The 25,743-nt window shown below is 38.4% G+C and overlaps 1 protein-coding gene across 2 annotated transcripts in view; it reads left to right on the top strand.

Moving 5' to 3' along the window:
- LOC128733601 (bestrophin-4) overlaps positions 1-25,743 on the top strand; it is a 50,209-nt gene that overhangs the window by 5,315 nt on the left and 19,151 nt on the right. For both annotated transcript variants that reach the window (XM_053827314.1, XM_053827313.1), the window contains exon 2: positions 9,404-10,084. In XM_053827314.1, coding sequence (XP_053683289.1) covers positions 10,014-10,084 — 71 coding nt within the window. In that variant the 5' untranslated portion in view covers positions 9,404-10,013. The remainder of the gene's footprint in view (positions 1-9,403; positions 10,085-25,743) is intronic.

Below are 25,743 nucleotides of genomic sequence, written 5' to 3'. Positions count from 1 at the left end.
AACCATAACCATTGATGGTAAGTCGAATTGTGGATTACTCTGAAACCCTTTGACAATGCAGCAATGATAGGACTCTGACTTGGCTGACAACATACTGTCTCAACTGCGACCTGATATGAAGAACAAGCTTGACTGCTCCGATAGCTCCAAGGCAGTATGTCTCATGGTCAACATTGCTCAATCGATACTAATAATCCTCCCAATTTCGCAGAAGCTGTACAACCAGTTCAGCATGGGGAAGTTTACCAAAACTATAAACACACGTATCGGTGGTGCCTTTATGGGCCTTCGAAAAGTTTGACGCTCAAATCAGAGCCTCCATCGCTGATGTCACCAGTGCCGAATACAAACAGGAATTTGGGAGCATAGATGGAAGTAGATCAGGCATACATTGAAAAGATCGATGTAGCATTTAAGCAGATGTAAGCAGTTGGTTATATTTTAAGAAAAAAAAAACAGTACGTTGTTTCGTGCGAGGAAGCACAGCGGCAACATTAAAAATAAATATTGAAAATGGCTGTAAGTTAGGCTTTTACGGAGTTTATCATAAAAATTGGTCAAACATTTGAAAAAAGGCAGAAGAAATTTTTATCATCCGACACAACTTCATTGACTTCAAAGCAGCATACGATACAGCCGATCGAGTCCTGCTATGGTAGATACACGAGCACAGTTTTCTGCATAAACTATCGCGATTGATTAGAGCTGCATTGAATTGAGTGTAGTGGTCGGCGCTTCCGACGGCAGGTCGCCGGCAACACTCGCGGCCTGTGGCCGTCTCGCGCTGAATTATCTAATGTTACTTAGGTCTTGTTATTGATTAATGTTTTATGAAAGAGTCTAAAATTTCTCGAGTTCGATTAGGTTTTGAGTTACGCAAAAAATTCTGTTTTGTATGATAGTCCTTATCCCCCTACCACAGGGGTGAGGGGTCTCAAACCATCATTAAAAAAAATGCTGCCTCCAAAACCCCTCACATGCCAAATTTGGTTCCATTTGCTTGATTAGCTCTGGAGTTATGAGGACATTTATTTTTCTTTTGCATGGGAGCCCCCCTCCTAAAAAGGTAAGGGGACCTAATTCACCATAGAAAAAATTCATGCCTCCAAAAACACCCACATGCCAAATATGGTTCCATTTGATTAATTAGTTTTCGAGTTATGAGGAAATTTGTATTTCATTTGTATAGGAGCCCCCTCTCCTAAAGTGGGGAGAGGCTTCAATTTACCATAGAAAAAAATCTTGTTTCCAAAAACACCCACATGTCAAATTTTGTTCCATTTGCTTGATTGATTCTCGAGTTATGAGGAAATTTGTATTTCATGTGTATGGAAGCCTCCCCTATTAAAAGGGAGAGGGGTCATAATTCCTCTCCTAAAGAGGGCCTCCCCTTCATTTCACCATAGAAAAAATTCATGCCTCCAAAAACACCCACATGCCAAATATGGTTCCATTTGATTAATTAGTTCTCAAGTTATGAGGAAATTTGTATTTGTATAGGAGCCCCCCCCCCTCCTAAAGTGGGAAGAGGTTTCAATTCACCATAGAAAAAATTCTTGTCTCCAAAAACACCCACATGTCAAATTTGGTTCCATTTGCTTGATTAGTTTTCGAGTTATGCAGAAATTCGTGTTTTATTTGTATGGGAGCCCCCCCCTCTTAAAAGGGAGAGAGGTCATTATTCCCCTCCTAAAGAGGGGAGGGGTCTCAATTCACCATAGAAAAAAAATTGCCTACAAAAACACCCACATGCTAAATTTGGTTCCATTTGCTTGATTAGTTCTGGAGTTAGAAGAAAATTGGTATTTCATTTGTATGGGAGCCCCCTTCCTGAAGTCGTGAGGGGTCTTAATTCACCATTCTTGTCTCCAAAAACACCCACATGTAAAATTTGGTTCCATTTGCTTGATTAGTTCTCGCGTTATGCAGAAATTTGTGTTTCATTTGTATGGAAGCCCCCCCTCTTAGTGGGGGGAGGGATCTCTAACCATCATAAGAACCTTCCCTGGCCCCAAAAACCTTTATACGCAAATTTTCACGCCGATCGGTTCAGTAGTTTTCTATTCTATAAGGAACATTCTGGCAGACAGACAGAAATCCATTTTTATAGATATAGATTTGAATGGGAGCCCCCCCTCTTCAGAAATCCTTTTTTATAGGTATAGATTTTTTCTTGCAATCAGCAATATTAATTATACAACTTTTTATCATTAGTCTCTTGCAATCCCCCTATCGACAATATGAGGATCAGTAGGTTCGAAAACAGCACATTTGAAACCCAAATTATATGGTCTGTCAATGAAAACGCTGTTTCAATCACGCAAACAAGTTAAAAGGAAGACGCCTTTGGCAACTACGAGTATATAGAATTCAGTGTGTATAGTAGCTAAACACGTGCAAAAATGCTTTCGGTTCGCATTCAAACGAATAGCAACGCGATAATGATGTACATACTACACATATTCGTTACGAGCGCTTTCATCCGCCAGCGAGTGAATCAGTAAACCCTACAGAATACTATAATCAACCATTAGTCATCACCAACTTGTTGTTCAGCTTTCATTTTCGACAGGGCTGCTGACACAGCATATCGCGATTTGTTTTACAGTTTGATTAGTGTTATGCAACGAACAACAGTAAATATACCCAGTCTCTGGGGAGTCGATGGTGCGAGTTGTCACGAAAAGCTACTGTCCAATATGTAGTACGTATTCTAAGAACCAGGAAACGTGAAACTGGCGTGACAATTATATTCGGTTGATGGCTAGCAGTCATTTGACCGAATTTAATTGAAAGGCACCTTGCGTAGAATGAGTGCTAAAATTAGAAAGAGGATTACTTGTCACTAAGTTCTATATTTTTTATTGCGGACTCAACCAAACCATATCATTAAAATGTTATTTGCGTGTGTACATTTTGTATTTCTTATGCCATTATAAAATGTTACTAACAAGCCGCTAAAAGGGAAGCGGTGATGATCAAAAAGAAATACGATAGACCCCTGTTTCAGCCGGCGGTCGCCGATTGGTCGGCCCAAACCGAAAAACTTTGTCCTCCTCGAACGAGTCCTCCTATTTAACAAGCAATTGCTTCAAGACACCCAAAAGGTCCGGAAAAGAAACATCCATTGATGACCTTGAGTTGGCTAACCTCTGAAGAGTCAAGTTCATTCAACTTTATGATCGAAAAATCGAAATATGTAAGAACCTGCCAAGAACGAAACAAACACAACACACAGGGAGCATCAAATTTGCGCTAGAACGAGCACCGTCGCCGCGCCGCTACCGAAACAGCCTTGTCGCGAATTGATGCACCTAAAATGGAGCCGTCAAACTGGAACGTTGCGGGAGTTTTTTGATTGAAGGCAAAGTTGAGTACATTTCCAACTCTGGATAAAGCACATAGGATAGATTGTTATTTCAAACAATGCAATATATGTTTCCAGCAAGCGTTTTAAAAGCGATTCATTCTGATCTTATGCTTAAAAAATGGATAGTAGTTTATTTTGGGTGTAAACCATTTCAGGAAATAGGTCTTGTGCCAGCACAGCAAACTTAGACGGTTCTATTTGAATGAATGAGCTGAATGAGAATGATTGGTGCGTGCGAATAGTTTTTATTATATCAAACACATTAAACTACCTGAAAAACAATAATGGGAACAGCTTTATTTGGTACTATTTCCGCGTCGCAGTCGCAGTAAAATTTTGGCTGTGTTTTGAATCCAATAAAATCATTTGACTTTTGAACTATAGAGTGAGTTCATAGAGTTGGAACTCATGGCATAACTTTTCTATGGTTATTTTAATATTCTCTTGAAGCAGTAAGCAGGACAACATAGGTGGGTGCAACCAAATATTCACTGACTACCTTATAGTATATCTATAGGGTAGGACAGGGCAAAGGGTGTCACGGGGAAAGTGTGTCAGTGAAGTTTTCTATGTCCCATGATATTCAGTTTGAAAGTTTGAAATATTTTTACCAGGGATAAATAATAACCAGCAAGTTATGAGTTTCTCCGTAAAAATTATTGAAATTTTTGGCACCGTCGCTTATGCAATACTTATAAAAATGGAAAATTAGTTATCATTTAAAAATTCAATATCTTTAACCCATTTTTTTTGTCGGAAGGTTTGACCACTGCGACCATTATTTTGATTTATTGTGGTAATCTTAAACCCATATTATAAATCATTTATTTATTTAGGTTTAACGACTGCATAGAAAAGTGGTTAAGAGGCTATTTATTTGCGTTAATCTTCATGTTTATTCAAATAACATGCTTTCGGGCAAAGTGTGTCACAGTAGCCTGGGGCGAGGGGTATAAATGTAAAGTTAGAGAAATATTGCTTTGAACACGTTTGAACATCTATCGTGTAATCTAGATTACCTATATGACATAAATGCACACTTATAATAACTTAAAATAACAACGATTGAGAAAAGAACGCATGAGCTGCTGAATAGACCATATGATAAAATGCTCAAAACATCGTGTCGACAATATTATATTTACGTTGCGGAAAACTACAAAATTTGCACTGATTGACTTGAACATACAACAACAATTGATTTTCTCTATTTTAAATAATTTTGCTGAATCCTACAAATTTAAAACATCCTGTTTAAGAACGCGACACTCTTTGCCCCATTGATTGACACACTTTGCCCCGGTGTTTTTCAACTGCCAGGAAAAAAGGGTCTTTTTCAAAGCTCTTGTAAAACTAGAAAAAATATTTTCTAATGCTCGCTGTTTCCACGATTGTTTAGAAAATATCCTAAAATGTTATGTACATAGCGCATTGCTGTTAAAATACTGATATTTTTTAATCTAGCACAGTTTGAGCTTACGTGACACTCTTTGCCCCGTCTTACCCTATCTATAAAAATGGATTTCTGTCTGTCTGTGTGTCTGTCGATACGTTCCTTATACAATCAAAAACTATTGAACCGATCGGCGTGAAAATTTGCATGTGGGGGTGGGTGTTTGGGACCGAGGAAGATTCTTATGATGGTTAGAGACCCCTTCCCCCACTAAGAGGGGGGGGGGGGCTCCCATACAAATGAAACACAAATTTCTGCATAACTCGAGAACTAATCAGGCAAATGGAACAAAATGTGGCATGTGGACATTTTTGGAGATAAGAATTTTTTTTATAACCCCTCCCTCGTTTAGGAGGGGGGGGCTCCCATACAAATGAAATACAAATTTCCTCATAACTCGAGAACTTATCAAGCAAATGGAACCAAATTTGGCATGTGTAGGTTTTTGGAGGCAAGATTTTTTTTTTCTATGGTGAATTAGGACCTCTTCCCATTAGGACCTTTAGAAGAGGGCTCCTATACAAATGAAATACAAATTTCATCATAACTCGAAAACTAATTTATCAAATGGAACCAAATTTGGCATGAGAAGATTCTTAGAGGCAAGAATTTTTTATATGATGAATTAGGATCTCTTCCCTTTTTAGGAGGGGGGGTTCCCATACAAATCAAATACAAATTTCTTCTTAACTTTAGAGCTAATCAAGCAAATGGAACCAAATTTGGCATGTGGGTGTTTTGGTGTCAATTTTTTTCTATGGTGAATTGAGACCCCTCCCCTCTTTAGGAGGGGACCCTCCCCCTATAAGACATACAAACTTCCTCATAATTAGAGAACTAATCAAGCAAATGGTACCAAATTTGGCGTGCGGGATTTTTTGAAGGTAAGAATTTTTTCTGTGGTGTACTAAAACTCCTTCTCCTTCTAAGAGGGGCGACTCCCATACAAATGAAATACAAATTTCCTCATAACTCTAGAACTAATCAAGCAAATAGAACCAAATTTGGCATGTGGGGGTTTTAGAAAGCAGAATTTTTTTCTATGATGTACTGAGACCCATCCGTCCGACAGGGGGACTCCTATACAAATGAAACACAAATTGGGATCAGTCCCGGCGTAGTGGTTAGCATTCACGCCGAGGACGCGAGTTCAAATCCCAATCCCGCAGAAGTCACGAATGACCCAAAACTGGTTAAAGTGACTATAATCTAAACAAGAAGAAACACAAATGTCCTCATACCTCGAGAACTAATTAAGCAAATGGAACCATATTTGGCATGCGGGGGTTTTTGGAGGCATGAATTTATTTTATGATGGTTTGAGATCCCTCACCCCTGTGGTAGGAGCATAAGGATTTTCATACAAATAAAACAGAATTTTTTGCGTATGTGCCATATTTCTGCTATGTAACAAGCGATAAGCTGTGAAAGTAAACTAGTAAAACCTTTTTGGAGCAAAGGACAGTGAATCGACGTACGTGCCAGTTACCATTTATGTCAAAAAAGGACATTTGAATGGCACGTCATATTTGCGATGAACGTGCTTTGGCTTTAGTGTTATTTGTAACCAGTGGCCCTTTTAAAGGCCACAAGCTAGTTAAAGTAAGATTTTTGAAACATGTCAAGCTACGCATAATCATATTTAATACAATAATATGTGGGCTGTTCATTCATTACTATTTCAACCTTTATAATGCACACAAATGATTTTTAAAAGGAATTACTATGTCTCTATGGTTGTAGGCGTTGTACTTATGAACCCCCGTCCACGTATTTTCAAAGCCACCATCAGGGCCTTTAATTATCACCGAATTTCAAACAAAACAGAAAATCTTTTTTTTTAGCATACATTGTTTTTTATACCTCTGAGTTTCGTATGTACAACTGCACAGTGATTTTCATCATAGTATACAAGTTCAATATATCGTGAAAATAGAACAGGAGAAAGTGATTTTCAAACCCAGAAGGTGATATTCACTTCAGGAAAAAAACAATTTTAAATGCAGTAAATGAAAAGAAAAATCTTATGTCCAACAGCTGAACGCAATAGATGCCAAAACACAACATAAATTTTTTTAATTGATTTTCACTGCTCAAACGTGAATATCAGTTTGTTACAATATCACAGGGCGCTGATATTCTATATTCTCGTGCATGAAGTTCATGCTTGCTGCATTTAGTTATTATGCACGTTTGATCAAAGCAAGCAGATTTTCAATGCAAGGCAGACTGATAATCCAGAAGTTTGAACGTTATGCTGATGAATATTAACAGCACTGGCCACCATTGCATTCAATGAAGAATTGAATCTGAATATTTCACTCTTTTAAACATTCACTTAAAGAATGACACTCACAGATTCTTATAAACATACATATGCCAGACATGCAGCCCAGATAACACAAAATCGTAATAGAAAGTTCACATTAAATCGTTTTCATGTCAATTTCACATTGGAATTGTACAATGATTAGAGTATGTCAAATCGAAGTGAACAATAAGTTGTTTTGCAGTCGTTCGTGTCTTCATATACAATTCATGACTGTGAATTATAAAGCAGTATAGACGATTGCAATATTTGATTATATCTTAATCTTATATTCAGGAGTATTTAGTTGCGTGTTATTAAAACTACGCAAAATAGAATTACAAATAATTGTCAAAATTTTCGCACGTATATCGCCTCCACTTTGGTACATATATGTTCTTATATGGCGTGAAATATAACTTTTTCGTTAAGATATGATTTCGTATATCTCAGTTGCAATCGAGATATACAAACCAAATGGTTTACTGGGAGCTTACATTAATCTTTGATCTAATGATCTGATATAGTCCTACGTTGCCCTTTTTTGCAACCCTTATGGCTGTATCATGTACACCTTGTAGTATTTAGAAAAAAGACATTCATGCATGATATAACTCAAAACCAGTTAGTTTGAGCTTCGATTTAATGATTTTTTCTGGCACTGCAAAGCATCCTTGACCTCACAAGCAACCACACCGACGAACATGTCTCAAAACTTGCTGTTTCCATTGCAATAATATCTTCTTTATATAAAAATTCTAATTAAACTAATGAATTTCCTCAAGCGCAACTAACCGTTCTGTAGGTGCTGGCACGTGTCCTTAGAGAATCTCATGCCTAATGCTTAATGCTTCTAACTAATGATAAGTTATAATAGTTTAAACAAGGTTTTGCCTCGGCTCATAAATCAAAGAAGATACTGGTGTAGTGTTCGATAAATTTACCGACTTCTGTCACCATCAAACAACCGCCAACCTCCAGCAACATTATCGGATTTTAATTAACTTAGTTTCTTCGTTTGTGGCGAAATGCTACATCAAATATGAAACTCTTCAAAGCATGCTTAGTTCAAATTTTGGACACAATTCCTCAGAACATGGTGTATGTCAATTTCTGTTGGCCGTTATACATGCAAAGAAAAACGAAAATTTGAAGTTAATTAACGCTAATCATTTTCATAACAAGTCAAAATAAAGGATACTTGATTAAAATTAAATTTCCAGTTTGTTTCTACTAATATGTTGTTCAGTTGCCGAAGAAAAAGGCACATAAAGGTTCAAAAACATGGTATTGAAGGAGCGCCGAGATTTCTGTCTGCTGCCAATTTTTGTTTAAATACCACCTAATGATTGATCAAATTATTAGTGCTACTTATGAGTAACAATTTTATCAATCAATTAGTATAATAATTATGCATAAATCAGCAGATAAAGCTAAAATGACCCAGAATTGTATGTGACCCATGATTGTGGACTGACTGTATGTGATTTATTTTCATTCACTTCCTCTAGTTGTTCTTTATAAAATCAGTATCAAAATAACCGAAAAAATCTACAGAGTTAATATATGAAGTCATTATTGAAAAAATCCGGTGTGTTTATTTGCTTGGAGGTTTGGAAATCCATAGGTTTTGCTGCCGTTTCGTAAAAAGCTAAATTTTTGAAACGATATTTTTGCCTTTTGTCCGTGACGATAGTAAGGCAAATAGTGTTAAATGTCAAAACATTTCCCGTGTTCTAAATCAGGTTTTCAACATAGTTCTATTGGGATGCGATTAATTCATTCATTCAGAGCCATTCAGTGCGTTTCATTTTTTTGACAGGCATTCTTTTGATGGAACATATTCGGGAGTTGTTTTTTTTTTGTATATTTTCATCAGAATTGTAAAAACTGTTTTTTTTGTGTTTTTGGGTTTGTCTATTACAATCTTGGTTTAGTTGATATGTTATCGTATTTATTCAAAATCAAAATTTATTTGAATTTGCATATTATTACATGTGATCCAACGACCTTAAAGTAAAGTAAAGTAAAGTTTTTATAGTTAAGATTCTACCTTTCTCTCTTATGCTTTTAAATATTTGCACTGTTGCTCAGTTCAGTACGAAAACCTGTTTTTGTGCCAAAAAGTAAAGTAATTTGTGGGGAAATCCACTCAAATAACAGATCAGAAAGATGGCTTATGAACAAACTTAAACTTCCTGCGCGCTCCAGTCCGCATTACCGTCGCGCTAGCATTTTTACATCTCTGTCCGTTTTTTTTTTTTAATTTTAGGACCGTCCCCATTCGTCATTCATCTGATTGCCAGCGCTTCCTAGAAGTGTACAATATAATCGAAGCTAATTAAAATCGACCAATACAAAGTCACCGACAGCACGCATACATCTGTCCTTCTACGCTCGGAGCATAGCAAGCGGACTGGCTACGAAATGTGATGTCTGATGTCATTTGCGCTTAAGCCACGCATCCGTTACAACCGCACCGAAAATCAGATGTTCGTAAGTTTAAGTTTTGATGCGCAAAGTACAAGATAAGTGTGTTCCGAGTGTGAATCAAAATAAAAACTATTGAAAAGCGAAAAAGATGTGAGAATTCAGCCGAAAAGTGATGTCAACATTACCAGATAAGGTGATATTAAATGTGTGTTTTAAAGTGATAAAGTTACCCAGTAACAAATTTATATAATGAGAAGATAGCAAGTGTTCACGTGTGTTACAATTGGCCATTTCGAAATCCGTTAGTGCCTATCCGCTCGAACGCAGTGACGTTCCCGGCGAGTGAAACATTCTGCGACGATCGCTAATTATTCCGGTAAATAAGCCGGCAGGTTAAGCGCTAAACACTCACCGGTGCCGGTTGCTGTGCCTGTGACTGGACTTGCAAAATGACCGTCACCTATACTGCCGAGGTAGCCACCTGCCGGGGCTTCGGCTGCTTCTTGAAACTGCTGGTCAGGTAAGGCCCATCATTACGAGTCGTACTAAAAATAACTTTCATATTGTGAAATTCTTACGTATGCTTGCATTTTGTGTAGCTTCAATCTGATAAGTCGGAGGAAGTTGCCCTCAATCGATCGATTACAGACTGTCTGTGAGGTTCTTTACTTGCATTCTCAGTTCATTTGGCGATATGTATAAATAACAATTATGTACTAGAATAAATAATAATAGGTCGATTTCACTTTCACAGTTAAAATTTTAATCTGCTGTTATTGTTGTTGTGGAGATAGCTTAAGAGCTTCGATATACCAAATACCATATATCATCCAGTTAAAATAATCTTTAAATTATTTCTATATGCTTTATAAAGAGTTATGAACTGCTATCAGAGCGAAACTAATTAGCTCATATGATAGAAAAGTCAAAAACCACCCGGACACTGTCTTTGTGCTGCAATTTGCAATACCTGCAGTGATTTATATTTAGGGTTATCCATAGTGAACGTCACGCTTTTAGGAGTGAGTAGAGGTGTTGATAACGTGGCAATTTGTGATATTCCTACTGGGGGATAAAACCTGTAATGTTTCTTCAATCATGTAAATTGGAGCTTTCGCTTTCCGCATCATTCAGCACTATAGCGTAGGGATTGTTTATTGAGACATTTTTGAATAGTAATTATTTTTCACATTCACATAGTATTATGAGACGCTACACTGGCGTGAATTTAATCCCAACGCTGAGAAACCTACTACTTATTACGTATACGCGCATGAATGCGGCTGTGATCGTGTTTGATAAATATCTGTAATTTTTAATTCGATTGGCATTGTTCCTCCCTCGGCGAGATAAAAAGTGAACTAAAATTTTATTCTATATTACAAAATATGAAATAAATTCGGTTTACAGTTAAATACAGTTAAAATTTAATAAAATGTGTTCGAACTTTTTTATTTTTGTTTATGACTCATGAACTTTTACGGAGAATATGAATTATTTCAAATTTCTGAAACAGAAACAGTGAAGAAGAGAAACAATGTGTCATAAACACCCCATACACAAAGGAGACAACTTTTATGGACAGTCCCTCTGCCAAAAATATCGATTACACGCGTCAACTGTGAGCTGTCCACCTTATCACTTGTGATCGGTCAAGTTCGGCGCGCTATTTACGCCACTCCACGTCAAAAGCAATGAAGGCGGAAAATAGTTATCACCACTAATGAGTTTAATCGTGTGGTTGTAAAGCATGTAGCGTGAACGGGTAACCAAGAGGGCTGTCGCTTCAGATTATAATTCCAATTAATATATGCAAATAGCTTTCTTTCATCTAAATTGCACCTAAAGTGCAATTCTGCGTATGCTTATTGCAAACCAAAGATTCCTCTGGCAAGTTTAGTGAACCATGCTGACATTGTTATGACGTGTGAGGGCAGAGTTGATTTTTGAAAAGTCGCTTGTTTATGATTTGAATTTGAAGAAGAATTTGACTTGTTAGATCTTTCTGTGTACAAAGTTGTGTGAAATAACATAGTATTATGTTTCGACCTTTCGAGTGTGACAGATTGGCGGTGTAATTCTCTGAAGCTGTTAGAGTCGTGTCTAATCAATGTGTACAATGATCTCAAGAAGACTCATTTAAGTACATCAATTTAAGATAGCGTTAGATTGCATTGGAAAGTTTCTCAATAATATCAAATCAATCTATTTATCTATGCACTTCTCCCAAACTCGTGTCGAACTGTGAATTTATTTTATTTACCGTGTGGCTTTCAAGCCAGACCATAATTAACACGTTGTTTTTTATTATTAACACGAACCAAATTTAGTTAGACAATTTTAGTTTGAACAGCTTAAGTCTGGAACCAAATATTTGCAGTATATTTTACTACTCCTGCAAACAGAATTAACTTAATGTCTTGATTGTTTTTCACGAGTTCAATTAGTCCTGCTAGACTCCACTTTCAGTCTGTAGGTTTTATTTTTTCTGTTTTCATGTTTTAGTAGCACACTTCTTATTCATATCAACTGGCCAAAAAACCGAGGCTGTACATTGCTGTTTTGCCAAATAGATCTTCGGATTTAAATTCTGTCATATTAAAGTCTGTTTGTGTTAGTATTAACCCGCTTCTTTCTAGTTACTGCAGTTATCGTATAATTCTGGGATCTCCGGACGTGATTTGATGAAAAGGTTCGTTGGAGCACCAAGTACAGTTCCGCGAATCTGTATGCGAGAGGGATCGTACCATGCCAGCAAACATCCTAATAGAATACTGAAACAGAACCTTGTTGCCAAGGCCGCCCAGTTAGCTTCGAGGTCTAACAAGCCAGTCGTCGTATGTTCGAATCTCGTCTAGGCGGTGCTTGCTAGATAGAATCAGTAGTATCGTTACACTGGCCCCGTAATTTTCCTGTACTCTAACAGCCGGCTGCGAAATCTGTCGATAAAGAGAGGTAATGTCTAATGACGGTTTTAGCCCAAGACTTTGCTTTGCTTTTGTTGCCAAAAACCGTGCAAGGAAACCAAATTCTGACCAGGTACAACGAATGTATTTTGATGTATGTACCATGAAGTCATATGTAAAAGTAGACTTTAGACAAATCTTGGGTCAAAAATATTACCTTGCTGAACGTAAGGAAGATTCTTCGTCGTCGTCTTCGTCAGCAGTATAAACCAGAGGTACCTCGTGCTGTTTCAAGCAGCGCCTTCTCCATTTAACTCTATTTCGGACCATTCGTTGCCGATTTTCTAGGCGTCTCAGAAGACGTCTCGCATATCAATTTTAACCTGGTCAAGTCATCTTACATTTTGAGTCCCCCGTGTTTCTGGTTCTGGTGCCCGTGAGATTGTTAAAGACAACCGTTTTCGTCGCACTTTCGTCCGGCATCCTTACAACGTGCCCGGGCCACCGTAGCCTACCGACTTTCGCCAGATGTACGATAGGAATCTCTCCCAGCCCGTGATTTATGTGCCTCCGCCACTCTCCGGTTTCAGTTTGTACTCCATTAAAAATCTTCCGCAACGTCACGGCTTCAAATCCGTGAAGATCTACCGTCCTAATAAGGGTTGTGTAAATGGTCAGCTTCGTACGGGGCGTATGCTTCTTGATCGTAGCGTTTTGCGAAGGCCAAAGTAGGCCCGATTTCCCGCTTGAATGTGCCGCTAGATCTTCTTATTACTGTTGTTGTCCGCGGTCTTCAGCGATTCCGAATACACAAATTCATTTATCACTTCTAGTTCGTTGCCGTCAACGGTTGTCGTCCGTTGGAAACGCGCATCTGTCTCCTTCGAGCTTCTTCATATCATGTATTTGGCCTTCGACGCTTTTATTTTTAGCCCAATCCTGCTAGACTCCACTTTCAGTCTGACGTATATTGCCTCCGCCGTCGAAAAGTTCTTGGCTATGATATCAAAGTCTTCTGCGAAGCTTTTGGTGAAAATCATACCTCTCGTTTAGGGCTGTCTAACCGGTAGTACCGAAACCGGTAATACCGACCAAATTTTGGATACCGAAATACCGGTTTTGGAAAGGCAAAAAACCGGTATTTTCTAATATCCTAGTTTTTAGGCTCCTTATTTGAAGAATTGCTAAATTTGGTAAAATTCATAGAAAAACATGGTGTTAATGCTGACGAGATTTGTCGGCTACTAGCAATGAAGAGTTTAAAGCACAGTAGAACATCTCTGCTGTAAAAATGTTTACCCGTATGTGCCAGACGTCGCGTTTCAATTTATTTTTGAAGAACTTGATATTTAAAAGCCACCTACTTATTCGAAGCTCTCCAATATGGCACTTACGTTAATGTATGCAGAAAAAATCAGAGGGGTTGTGTATAAGACACGACCGCATATTCAACGTAGGACTACGCAAAGTTAATGTAAAGGTGCGTTTAGAATAGGCAATTTTGGCTACGTTGGGAATGCGATATGTTGCTAGTTTTTGCTCAATGTTGCTTCTGTCGTCACCTGCACATTTGTGGTACGTCGCCATAGGAAACATCAGCAACAGTTAGGAACAATTGCATGCCACTGGTTGCCAATCTAGACACACCTTACTAAAAACACTTATGAGAAAATTGATTGCTAATGGAAATCATAATACTCTTCATTGACAGTTATGATGGTTCTGAAAAGAATTGGATTGGCTACTTTGTGCTGTAGAGAAAAAGCATAGTGTTAGCATTACATTACATTACATATTGCAGAACTTCGCATCGTGTAAATTATAAGCAATCTGGCACATGCTAAACCGTTATTTAGAGCAGCGTGGGGTCAAAATCAGACATCATGATAATGCTGATAATTTAAGTTTTCTGTTTGACACTGTGAATTAAAGTAATGTATGGTATAATCATAAATGACATTCTTTTTCTTACATCTGATTTCCAGTGGCAACATTATCGAGTTGATGTCGCTTGGCCGAATATTTTAACTGAATTATTTAAAGGGTTCAAGGGAAGAAATCACATTGTCACAATTAGTTAAAAAATTGATTTGGCTAATCAGAAACTTACTAGCCGTTAAAATCAGGTACATGGTGTCATCTCCTTACCGGTTGGTAAGGAAAAGCTCCTGGCACTAATGTCGATATGGAAATAACTTCATTACTGTCCATCCATGTTTCGCTGAGCGCAAGGATATCTGCCTGTCTGAGAACCGCATCGGTTGAAGTATCTGCTGAATGTGCGTGCGTTTAGACTCTGTACATTCAGGCTCAGCAGTATAGCAAAATGGCTTACGTTAGATGTAAATTCTAGAAGTTCAGTACCTAAAGTAACCAATTTGTGGTTTTCCAGGCGCCTAAGTTCCGTCCGTAATTCCTGGATTCTCGGCGATGCAGTTCCCTTGGCATGGTAAAACTTAAATATGCCTCTGTTATTCGTCAAGTACAATCCTTCAATCGATGTAACTTTTGACATTCCCACGTACACCAACTGCTGTTCCTGTCCCTTGCCATACTCGTACGCGATTCCAGAAAATGTGCCGCCTCGACTCTTGTGTACAGTACGAGCATTCGCACATACTAAAGGAAATTGTATACGTTTGCACATAATGCTACTACTTAGCTTAATATTTGCAGATCGCTTTTCAATCAGTGTCCAATCGGGCTGAAGAACGTCATGCTTAGAGTACACAGCGGGCCTTGATTTGATCCGCAAGACCTTTCCAATGGAGTCGTTTTCAAATTTGAGTAATGATAATAAAGCACAGGTTGCGAGTATTTCACATATTAATATTTTGAACCTACATTATTCTTTATAATATTCTATCCGGCAAGTTGAATGCATGGAATGGTATATCCATAAACAAGCCGAAAATGTTTGATGACTGATCCCGTACCGTACATTTTTACATCTTTTCGGCTTCTATAGGACTCACCTGTTACGTTAGGCGATACGCTGGCCTCTACGTGCGCCGGAGCGGTCACCGCACGCAACACTTCAACGTTGGAGGGACCAGCTATTTCGTGCGATGCACCATCTAACGATGTATTGCCCACTTCAGAATACATTGAATCGCTACGATTTCCTTTTCTTCTCAAATAGTAGAATTTACAGTGCTCTGCCTCCGTCAACGCTGGCCTCTTGCTGGTCCAGTTAATAATGCCTGCTCACGGACTCGCTTGCGGTATTTACGCATATATTTTGCTTGAAACAATTGAGACATTGTAGAATCAAATGCACAAAATCACTCACTTCTCACTTAAATTGATTGTATGTTATTAATAACAATTTCATATGGTAACTATGGCGACGATTGAACGAATACTGTAGGGAATTTGGAAAAATTGTTCAACTTTACGTGGAAATTTCAGAAGTTACATACAAAATACAATCTTCTGATAAAAACTATACAAAAGGCTGATATTTTGTGATTCGAATAGTATGCAAACCATAAAAATATATTCAGAATTGGCTGAGCTATAAGCGTTCAAAATCTATCACTTTGTCGTGTCGCGGTCATTTTTGCTTCTCCAACGTGCCACCCTATTAAAGTAAGACGTAGTCCTACGTCAAAATGACGATCTATAAAATATTGAAACTCAGTTGATTACGTTTGATTATTTGCTTATTGTACAATTGCTATCATTCCAAGTGCAAGACGAATGCGACCCCTTTTACTTAGTTGTACCACCCCTCCTTTTATTAGATACAACCACCATTTTGTCACCCCCTGCGGTTATTCTTTTATGTCAAGGAACGTGTGTGTCAAGTTTGATGAACAACCGTCCAGGCGTGTCGGAGTTGTGGCGGAACATACATTCATACTCACGTTCCTAGTCCCCCTCCTTGTTGGCTCCCTTCCATTCAGCTCCTCCTTCTGTCACGTAACCAATAACGCATCTGTTTGCTCTCTGAAAATTCGTATAATGGAACAGAAACAAAATCTTTTTTTAATATATCCTTCCCCGGGCCCCTACTTAATCTCCTCATAACACCCCCTCCCCTTCTTGTCTCCCAACCACTTGCGCATCTGCAATCGGTCTAAATGCAGTAGAAACGCAACCATTTAATAGGGACCACCCCTCTTTTGTCAACTATCCAGTGCTGATTCCCTTATGTCAAGGAACATGTGTGCCAAGTTAGGCGGAATACGGTCAAAGCGTTCTAGAGTTATGGCGGAACATATAAACATACGGTTCACTTTTACATATACGGATAGATTGTCAACCGTAAAAGGAAACATGTGGTGAAACAATCAAAATACTATCTGATTTGGAAAAGTGGTGGAAAATGATGGCACATACAGTTGACCATACCGCTGTGCAGGAAATGGCGGGGGGTATTTTCAATGCAAAGTTCGAAAGCTTATCAGAAAAGACGAGGAATAATTTTTCTTGTATTTTTCCCTTCAAGCTTAATAAAAAGCCTACAAAAATACATTTTTACAGATTTGGTACTTTATTTCCTCATGCAGAAATTGGAAGTTTTATGCGGTCAAATTTTAATATTCCATTTAAAATTACCCATAGAGTAATGAAAAAGTGGTTTTACAGCCGGACAGCCGGAAAATCAGTAAATACGGATGTATTAATCATGACCTGCAAAAGGCAAAGCGGAGGCTGTATGATTAGATCCATACAATGTCAAACTTTGAAAACTAGGTTCCCTTCTTCGGTTTTGACCTAAAATAAATAAAACTGACAAAATTTGGTTCAAATCCGAGAAGGTCGACTACATGCATCAGGCGGGGCTCGGACGCTTCGCGTGGATCGACCCATTTGGTTTCACTAGATTGAATATAAAGTGCCTTTAATATCAATACCAATAAGTAGTCGTAACTTTATTTAATAACAGCAGCTGACGAGGGGGCAAGACGTTATCAGAGTACACACGAGCGAATGGAGTGGAGCTTGTGTTTGTTTGGCAAACATCGAACTGCACTTCAGACGGACGAAAAAAGACTAAAGCTGATAAACGTTACACAGAATGACGACATATTAACACAAATCAGTATTTAGTCGTCACTTCCGTTTAAAATATGTCATTTCTGTAGTAACATTTCTCTTCACTCTAAATTTTCTACTTGATGTATTTTTTCTATTTTATTGATAGTTTAGCAGGTTGTCGTCACGGGTTAGAGTACTCTCTCTGATTCAAGTCTGAGTTTATTGCAAGCGGGGTGGTTAGGTTGCCGTGATTTTATATGCAACATTAAATCGCGCGCCTGAATGAAGTAGCATATTACCGAAAAGTTTCCCATAAATCTCAACGAGGAGGAAGACATAAACTTAGTTAAAGCTTTTCGGAAGAGTTAGTTTGGCCGGTAAGCTATCAGTTGAGCACCATTTCAAATTGTGCCTTTCGCTAAACAGTTAAAACATGAAACACTTAAAAATAAAATTCGGTTTGAAAGGCGATCATACACAGGTAAATCCCTATTACAAACTTTCATCTTTGTTCTATCATAATCATAGTATTGAAGGTAATCCTGATTTAATAATTATAATTATTAATGAAGATAATCATTAATGAACTCATAGAAATTTGAAATATTAGTTTCATTGTCATAGTAGTAGAGAAAAAATTGATGTTAGTTGTGTGGTGCAATGCAAGCATTATTCAATTATCATGGGAAACACTTCACATTATGATATATTGGAACGGTTGGAATATATTAAATTTGTTCAGAAAATCATTTATTCGTCGTTTTTTTTTACAACGGCGCACATACACAAGTCGTTCTCGTTATTTAGTATTCGTAGTATTCCTCTTTTTCATCGAACATTATTATCTTGTAATACGCCTCATATAGTAACGCATTGACGGCAATTTTCTTCCACACAATTACTATTCACCTTGAACGTTGCTGACGGATTCCTGATCGCGTGCCTTGATATTGAAAGGAACGATATCCACACAAGCTCCGTTACTCGTGTCGTAGGTAGTGCAAAGCTTTCTATCTTTGTGTCGGTTTCCAACATGGAAAGGCAGCCACTCATACAATATGATCATGGATTGAGTTGGCCGGCCTTTATACTTTATTTTTGACATCTAAACAGTCTTATAAAGTAGCTATATGTACCGGTTATGCATAAAATAATTATTATCTGTATCGTGGCAACGGGTAATACGCGTTTGGGTTTTTCACGTTATGACTATAAGTATTTTCCGCTTTATATAACCGAGAATAAAGCAGCCGATAGTTTCTGAGACTTGCGCTTCATTAATTATCATTGTCATACTGAATGTATCGTTAAATCATTGCAATTGGTGCTAAAATGGCTAGTGTTCCTCAATTTTTACCGAGTAGCTGTATGAAACTTTAGAATGATTATATTCTCTTCATTGGCTTTTGTTCAACATTAATGTACCAATAATTGGCTTTGAGGATAGCAACTTCTGTGTATGTTAACTGGCAGACGCGACCGGTTTTATTCGCGTGGGGAAAGGTGTGATCCGGAGCTTTTGTCCCATAATATTTTACCGGCAATTCGACCTAGACTAATTAGCTTGTCGGTATGATTACCAGTTATGATTGATGTAATATTCGCGTGTTAATTTTTCACCAAGTGGCAGTATTTTTTGACCTACTCCTACATCCTCCTAAATATAGTAGAATTCTTAGGAATTTTCTCGATTTTTCTCGATTGTTCATGAATTATACTAAGACACTCGAAAATAATTTATAACTATAAAGATAATTGTCGTAATAGAAACGAAGAGAAATCACAATAGAAATTAACTATAATATTGATAAATTGCACTTTTGCAAATTTATAGTTAAGGGAGCATGATCCCAATTCTATAGATTTATCTGCATATTTTATTACGAACAGGGGTGAGTACCTACTTGAATATCTTACTTCTAACGATGTCAATGTAATCAATGTAGGGAATGACCCCACCTTTATAAACGCTATCAGACAAGAGGTCCTAGATCTTACTCTATGTAGCGCCTCTATAGCTGAGAAAGTCAAAAATTGGCATGTCTCTGATGAACCAAGTTTATCAGACCACAGACATATCATTTTCGACATCGAGGCTAATCCTCTAAAGAGTGAACAATTCAGGAATCCGAGGAAAACTAATTGGAGTTCCTTTAGGGATCATCTGATTGCCTCACGTAATTCCTGTCACAATAATATACGAACTCCAGTTGAGCTGGATATCGCCGCTAGTGACCTGCAATGTAGGATCACAGACGCGTATAACACAAACTGTCCCGTAAACACGCGAACAGTTTGCCGTGATGTGCCCTGGTGGAATGAGACGCTTAGCAATCTCCGTCGGAAGGCAAGGCGTCTGTTCAACAGGGCCAAAATCACGTCTAACTGGGAAGACTACAGAGCTTCCCTCACCAAATACAACGCTGAGCTACGCAAAACCAAAAGGAAATCACGAGTCAAATTTTGCGAAAGCATTCAAACTCTGCCAGAGGCTACGCGTCTGCAGAAAGCGATGTCCAAGGACCATTGCAATGGTCTAGGGCAATTGAAAAAAGAGGATGGGAGTCTCACTGTTACCACCAGGGAAACTCTGGAAGTTCTGATGAACACGCACTTCCCTGGTTCGACAGTGACCACTGGGCAAAACATAGGCGGGCATCAGTGGAATGGGTCATTACACAATGTGCCAAATGATTCGGTTCTACTTGCACGCCGATTGTTTACGGAGGCCTCGATCAATTGGGCACTCAGCTCTTTTGAACCAATGAAATCTCCAGGTCCGAATGGTATTCTACCCATTTTCTTACAAAAAACGGACGGTGTTATAATGTCCGAGCTCATCAACCTCTTTCGAGCCAGTTTCACTTTGGGGTATATCCCAGAGAATTGGCGGAAAGTAAGGGTGGTGTTCATACCTAAGGCTGGCAAAAAAGACAAAACCATGCCTAAGGCTTTCAGACCGATAAGTCTGACTTCAACGCTTCTTAAGCTGATGGAGAAAATCACGGATAACTATATCCGCAATGAGTTTTTAAAAAACTCTCCGTTACATGTAAATCAACATGCATACCAACACGGTAAATCTTTTTGTGCTTTTCTTGATATTGAAGGCGCTTTCGATAACACGTCCTTTGCGTCAATTAATACGGCTCTCTGTCAAAAGAGAATCGACCACACTACAATGAGCTGGATTCAAGCAATGCTCTCGAGCAGACAAATTACAGCATCATTGGGAGATACGTCGGTCACGATTTCGGTGATCAAAGGATGTCCACAGGGAGGAGTTCTCTCCCCCCTGCTCTGGTCACTGGTGGCCGACGCACTCCTTCACAAGCTGTCACAGCTTGGTTATGAGACCATTGCTTACGCCGACGACGTTGTACTTATCGTCAGAGGAAAGTTTGACGCAGTACTGTCAAGTCGCTTGCAAGGAGCTCTAAACACCACCATGTTATGGTGCTCACAAGAGGGACTTAATGTAAATCCCACCAAAACAGTCGTTATACCATTCACTAGGCGAAGGAAACATACCATTACTCCGCCTATACTGAATGGTGTCAGACTGGGCTTCAGTAATGAAGTCAAACACCTCGGAATAATTCTCGATAAAAAACTGAACTGGGCTGCCCACCTAGATTATGCTGTTAAGAAAGCAACTTCGGCTATCTGGGCATGCAGGTCACTGTTTGGCAAAACCTGGGGATTGAAACCTCAACTAGCCTTCTGGTCATATACTACTATTGCACGGCCTAGGATAACCTATGCTGCAGTCGTATGGTGGCCAAAGGTGAACGAGGTAACAGCCCAAGCCAAACTAAACAAAGTTCAGCGCCTGGCCTGTCTTACAGTTACCAGTGCCATGCGTACAACACCTACTGCAGCCATGGAGGCAATGCTATGCTTACTGCCTTTGCATCTTCATGTGAAGAAGGAAGCAGAGCTCGGCGCACTACGGTTGCAAAGGAGTAAAACCATACTCGAAGGTGACCAAATCGGTCATCTTCGCATACTTCGGGAATTCAATCTGACACTCTTAGTAACTTCAGTCTCTGACTGCATGGAAGCCAGGCCCAATATGGACGTTCCATATGAGGTGATTGAAACAGATCGCTCAATGTGGAATAATGGAGGGCCAGATCTTCCATCTGGAACTATCTGTTTTTTTACAGATGGTTCAAAAATGGGGGCCTGCACAGGCTCCGGAGTCTACGGACCCGGCATCAGGGAAACTATCTCATTAGGAAAGTGGCCCACCGTTTTTCAAGCAGAAGTATATGCCATATACATCTGTGCGACAATATGCTTGAAACGAAAGTACAGACATGCGAAAATCGGTATCTTCACGGACAGCCAAGCAGCACTACTGGCTCTCAAGTCCTCCAAATGCGTGTCCAAATTAGTTTGGGAGTGCAGCACAGCATTGAGGGAACTCTCCCGCCAAAACAAAGTTTTATTACTTTGGGTGCCCGGTCACTGCGGAATCGAGGGCAATGAATTTGCTGACAACCTAGCAAGACAAGGATCAGCTCAGCAATTTATTGGTCCTGAACCGTTTCTGGGCACCTCCACATCCGCCGTGAAAGGCGAACTGATGACATGGGAAAAGCTAGAAATAGCATCCCGTTGGAATCAAACACAGGGTTGTAGACAAGCTAAACAGTTTATCTACCCAAACCCTGCAGTAGCTAAAAAACTACTCCATTTAACTCGTAGTGAACTACGCACGATCACGGGACTCCTAACAGGACACAGCCCCGCTCTTTATTATTTAAAGAATATCGGCAAGGTATCATCTGACACCTGCCGCTTTTGTAACTCTGAACCTAAAAGTTCAGCGCATCTGCTCTGCTATTGCGGAGCTCTTGCATTATCAAGGCACAACTTCTTAGGAAGTTTCCTTCTTACTCCATATCAGGTATGGAGCCTAAATCCCAAAACGGTCATTGGCTTTATAAACCATGTAGTACCGAATTGGGGCACAGGATTACAACTATTCCGCTCAACTCCATCAATGGGTATGAGCGATCCGTAAACTGTGTACAGCAATCGGGGCCTGCCACAAAAGACGATCATTAAGACTGTCGCAGTGGCCTTTTAACCCAATGCCCTTCTGGCATACAAAAAAAAAATTACGAATAGGGCAGAAGCACCGGTTTTAGCCATAGCACCTGTTTTGGCCATACTTGTATTTACGTGTTAATTGATGAAATATATGGCTAATAATGCAACTTTAGATGAAACTAAATCAAATTTTTGATATTTTTCCATATAACGTATATGAAAACTAATACTAGAAAATCATTATTCTAGGAATATTGCAAAAATAAAACAGGCCTCCCTTAATTTCCCACATAACCTATTGCCAGCATAGTACGAGAAGAACTTTCAGTACATAACATTTATTATCTAAAATTATTTATTTTTTGTTGGGTTTTTCCATATGGTGCAATGGATTATTTCTCAAACCATATCGATCATATGATAAACGTAAAGAAGTATATTTTATATAAAAAAGGATGTTTAGCCATAGGAGATCAAAAACTTTCGCTGTGCCGCTTTTGGCCATACGTCAAAGCAATTTCATATTTCATATGCCCGTTTTCGCCATATGTAAAATCTATTGATATTTAGTTCTGAAATGGTGATCGTGGAATTCCAAAATTTGTTCTTTTTTTACCGCTGGAAGACAGTGAGTTACTTAATTGATTAATTTATCAATAAATTTATTGACTATTTGATATGCTTTGTTGAAGATTGTACACAAAATGATGGCTTCATCGAAAAACATTGCCTGTCCAATCAAAGGTGTACATTGAGGTGTACAATCAAAGTATCTTCAGAATACGCGACCCGTAAAAATACGGTATCTAAGGTCTACAATTTGATACCGTACGTGTGGCAAGAGGCAGAAAACCACAACACAGAGTACTGGAACGATACTGTCCAAGGAGGAGGAAAAAATTGTTTCCTGGCTTATTGAAATACTACGTAGCGATTTTATAATGCAGCATCATACGTAGTTATTCAATGTGAAAGATTTTCTTGCCAAAAACAATCGTGATACTCCATAAAATATAATTTTTCATGTAATTTACATATTGTTCAAAATATTCACAACTTTTTTGATAACTTTTATTTACGTTGGACAGGAAATGGTTCTCGTCTTTCATGGTCCGTCATAAACAACTATCAATTTGGACTCCCGAAACTGTAACTTCAGCCAGCGCCCGAGTTAGCGAAGCTATCATGGAAGCTTCCACGTGGATAAACTACGAAGGAATCATAATTAATTTGATAATTGTTTTGATTATACTCCTAGGATAGCGTTTCAGAAAAAAAGTCGCTAAAGGTTTTCTCTCTACACTCTACATGGGGACTTGGTCAAAGAGAACGGGGTTGGATGACCACTTATAATTTGAAAAGCCATGTAAATACTGGAATAAATTAAATAATACATATGGTTTTCTCAAAAGGAAGTTCAAGTTTTGCTTTCATATCTCGATAGGTTCTAATGTTCCTCGATTACATAAGAAAGTACTGTATCAGACTTAAAATAATGTTGAAATATAATCTATTTCTAGAACAGCATAATTTTTTTGCTTAGTTTCGCTATAAGCGACGATTTCTGTAATTGAGATTAAGTAGCTCGAACAACAGTATGTTTATAAAGGCTAATTATTTTTTTCCTTACGATACCTAGTGATTATTAATCTTCACGATCACAATATTGAAAGAAAACTATGTTTGAAATTCAGATATCAAAAGGCTGTTACACACTTTTCAAACGTTTGAAGGTAATGCATCTGTATATTACGATATCTCACCAATCTGTCTTATGTAAAGCTGAAAGTTGAATGTCAATTTTTTGCAGTTGTGGTTTATGAAAAACGCTTTTGTTTAACATAACTCCGTCATGCCTCCCAGTTTGCCTCGAGGTATGATGCTGGGAGAGGCTGTTAGAGTTAACAGGATCGCAGCAACTGGTCCTGCAATTGTCCTGCACTTTAACAGCTGGGCTTTGCTTTGCTTTGCTTTTTAAATCGGATAAATTTGTTACACTGATTGGACCCGTAGCAAGCAAAAAATAAAGCAGAAGTTATTGAATCATCGGCTATGAAAATTATCCAAAAGATTTCCCATACTTGATTATATTGCTGCAAAAATGGATTTATAACTGAAAACTGCTTAAAGGATTAGAAATAATCTCAAATAAACTTAAGGATAAGGAAAAAATGATTTTTATTATAACTTTTTTTTCTCGAACAGCAATTTTTGCACTCTTGCAAAAAAAAGGTGCAACGAGAAAAGGTTAAAATTCCGGAAGCAATGCCAATCCGTTGCAATTTAATATTAAAAAGATAACTAATTCAGTAAAATTAGTTTGCGTGGTAGTTTAACTTGTGTTGCGATACTTTTTCACCAGGGTGGCCAAAATAGGAACACAGAGTGGCGAATAGAAGAACATTATGGCCAAAATAGGAACCCAGCAGAGGTTTTTCAATCGACAAAAATTAAAACAAAAAAGCATATTTCCATCAAATAAACTTATACATTATGAAGATTGAGACTGAAATTACCTGTTGAAGAGGTTAAAAATATTTAGTTTATTCGTTTTTTATAAAACGTGATCGATATCCTTAAAAGTTTGACAAACTATGGCCAAAACTGGTGCTTTTACCCTAATACTAATTTTATAACGATCCGGCCGGAAAAAGTGGGTGAAATACAACATACACTTGAATCAATGCAATAAATTCTTTTTCTTGTCGACGGCCAGGCCAACTATGCAGCATGTACCGCAGGTAGAATTCTAAGAAATCAAGTGGAACCAAAAACGAACCTAATTTCATTTAACTCCTTAAAATCAAAGAGAAGGAAAAAGCGTGGACCTCCCATACCAAACGCTTCTTTATTGACTTTCGGCATTTAGATTAGAAGCTACGCTGCAATAGGCCAAGGCATATACCATTTTTTCTTTGACTTCAAAGCTGTATATGATACCATCGACCGAAAAAAGCTATGGAAAATGATGGACGAGAACTGCTACTCCAGGAAGCTTATTAAAATGATTCAATCTGCGATGGATGCTACATGCTGTGTACGGCTTTCGGGTGGATTGTCGAGTTCATTCGAATCGCACAGAAGACTTCATCAAGATGATGGTCTCTCATGCCTGCTGTTAAACATAGCTCTACGAGGTGTTATGAACCGTGCGGATATCAACAGGCGAGTCAAATTCAACAAATCTAGTCAATTCGTCTGCTTTGCCGGTGACATGGATATTATC

This window comes from Sabethes cyaneus, chromosome 2 (assembly GCF_943734655.1).
Source record: "Sabethes cyaneus chromosome 2, idSabCyanKW18_F2, whole genome shotgun sequence".
NCBI lineage: Eukaryota > Metazoa > Arthropoda > Insecta > Diptera > Culicidae > Sabethes > Sabethes cyaneus.
Note: the sequence above shows the minus strand (reverse complement) of the source record. Positions and strands in the feature narration are given on the sequence as shown.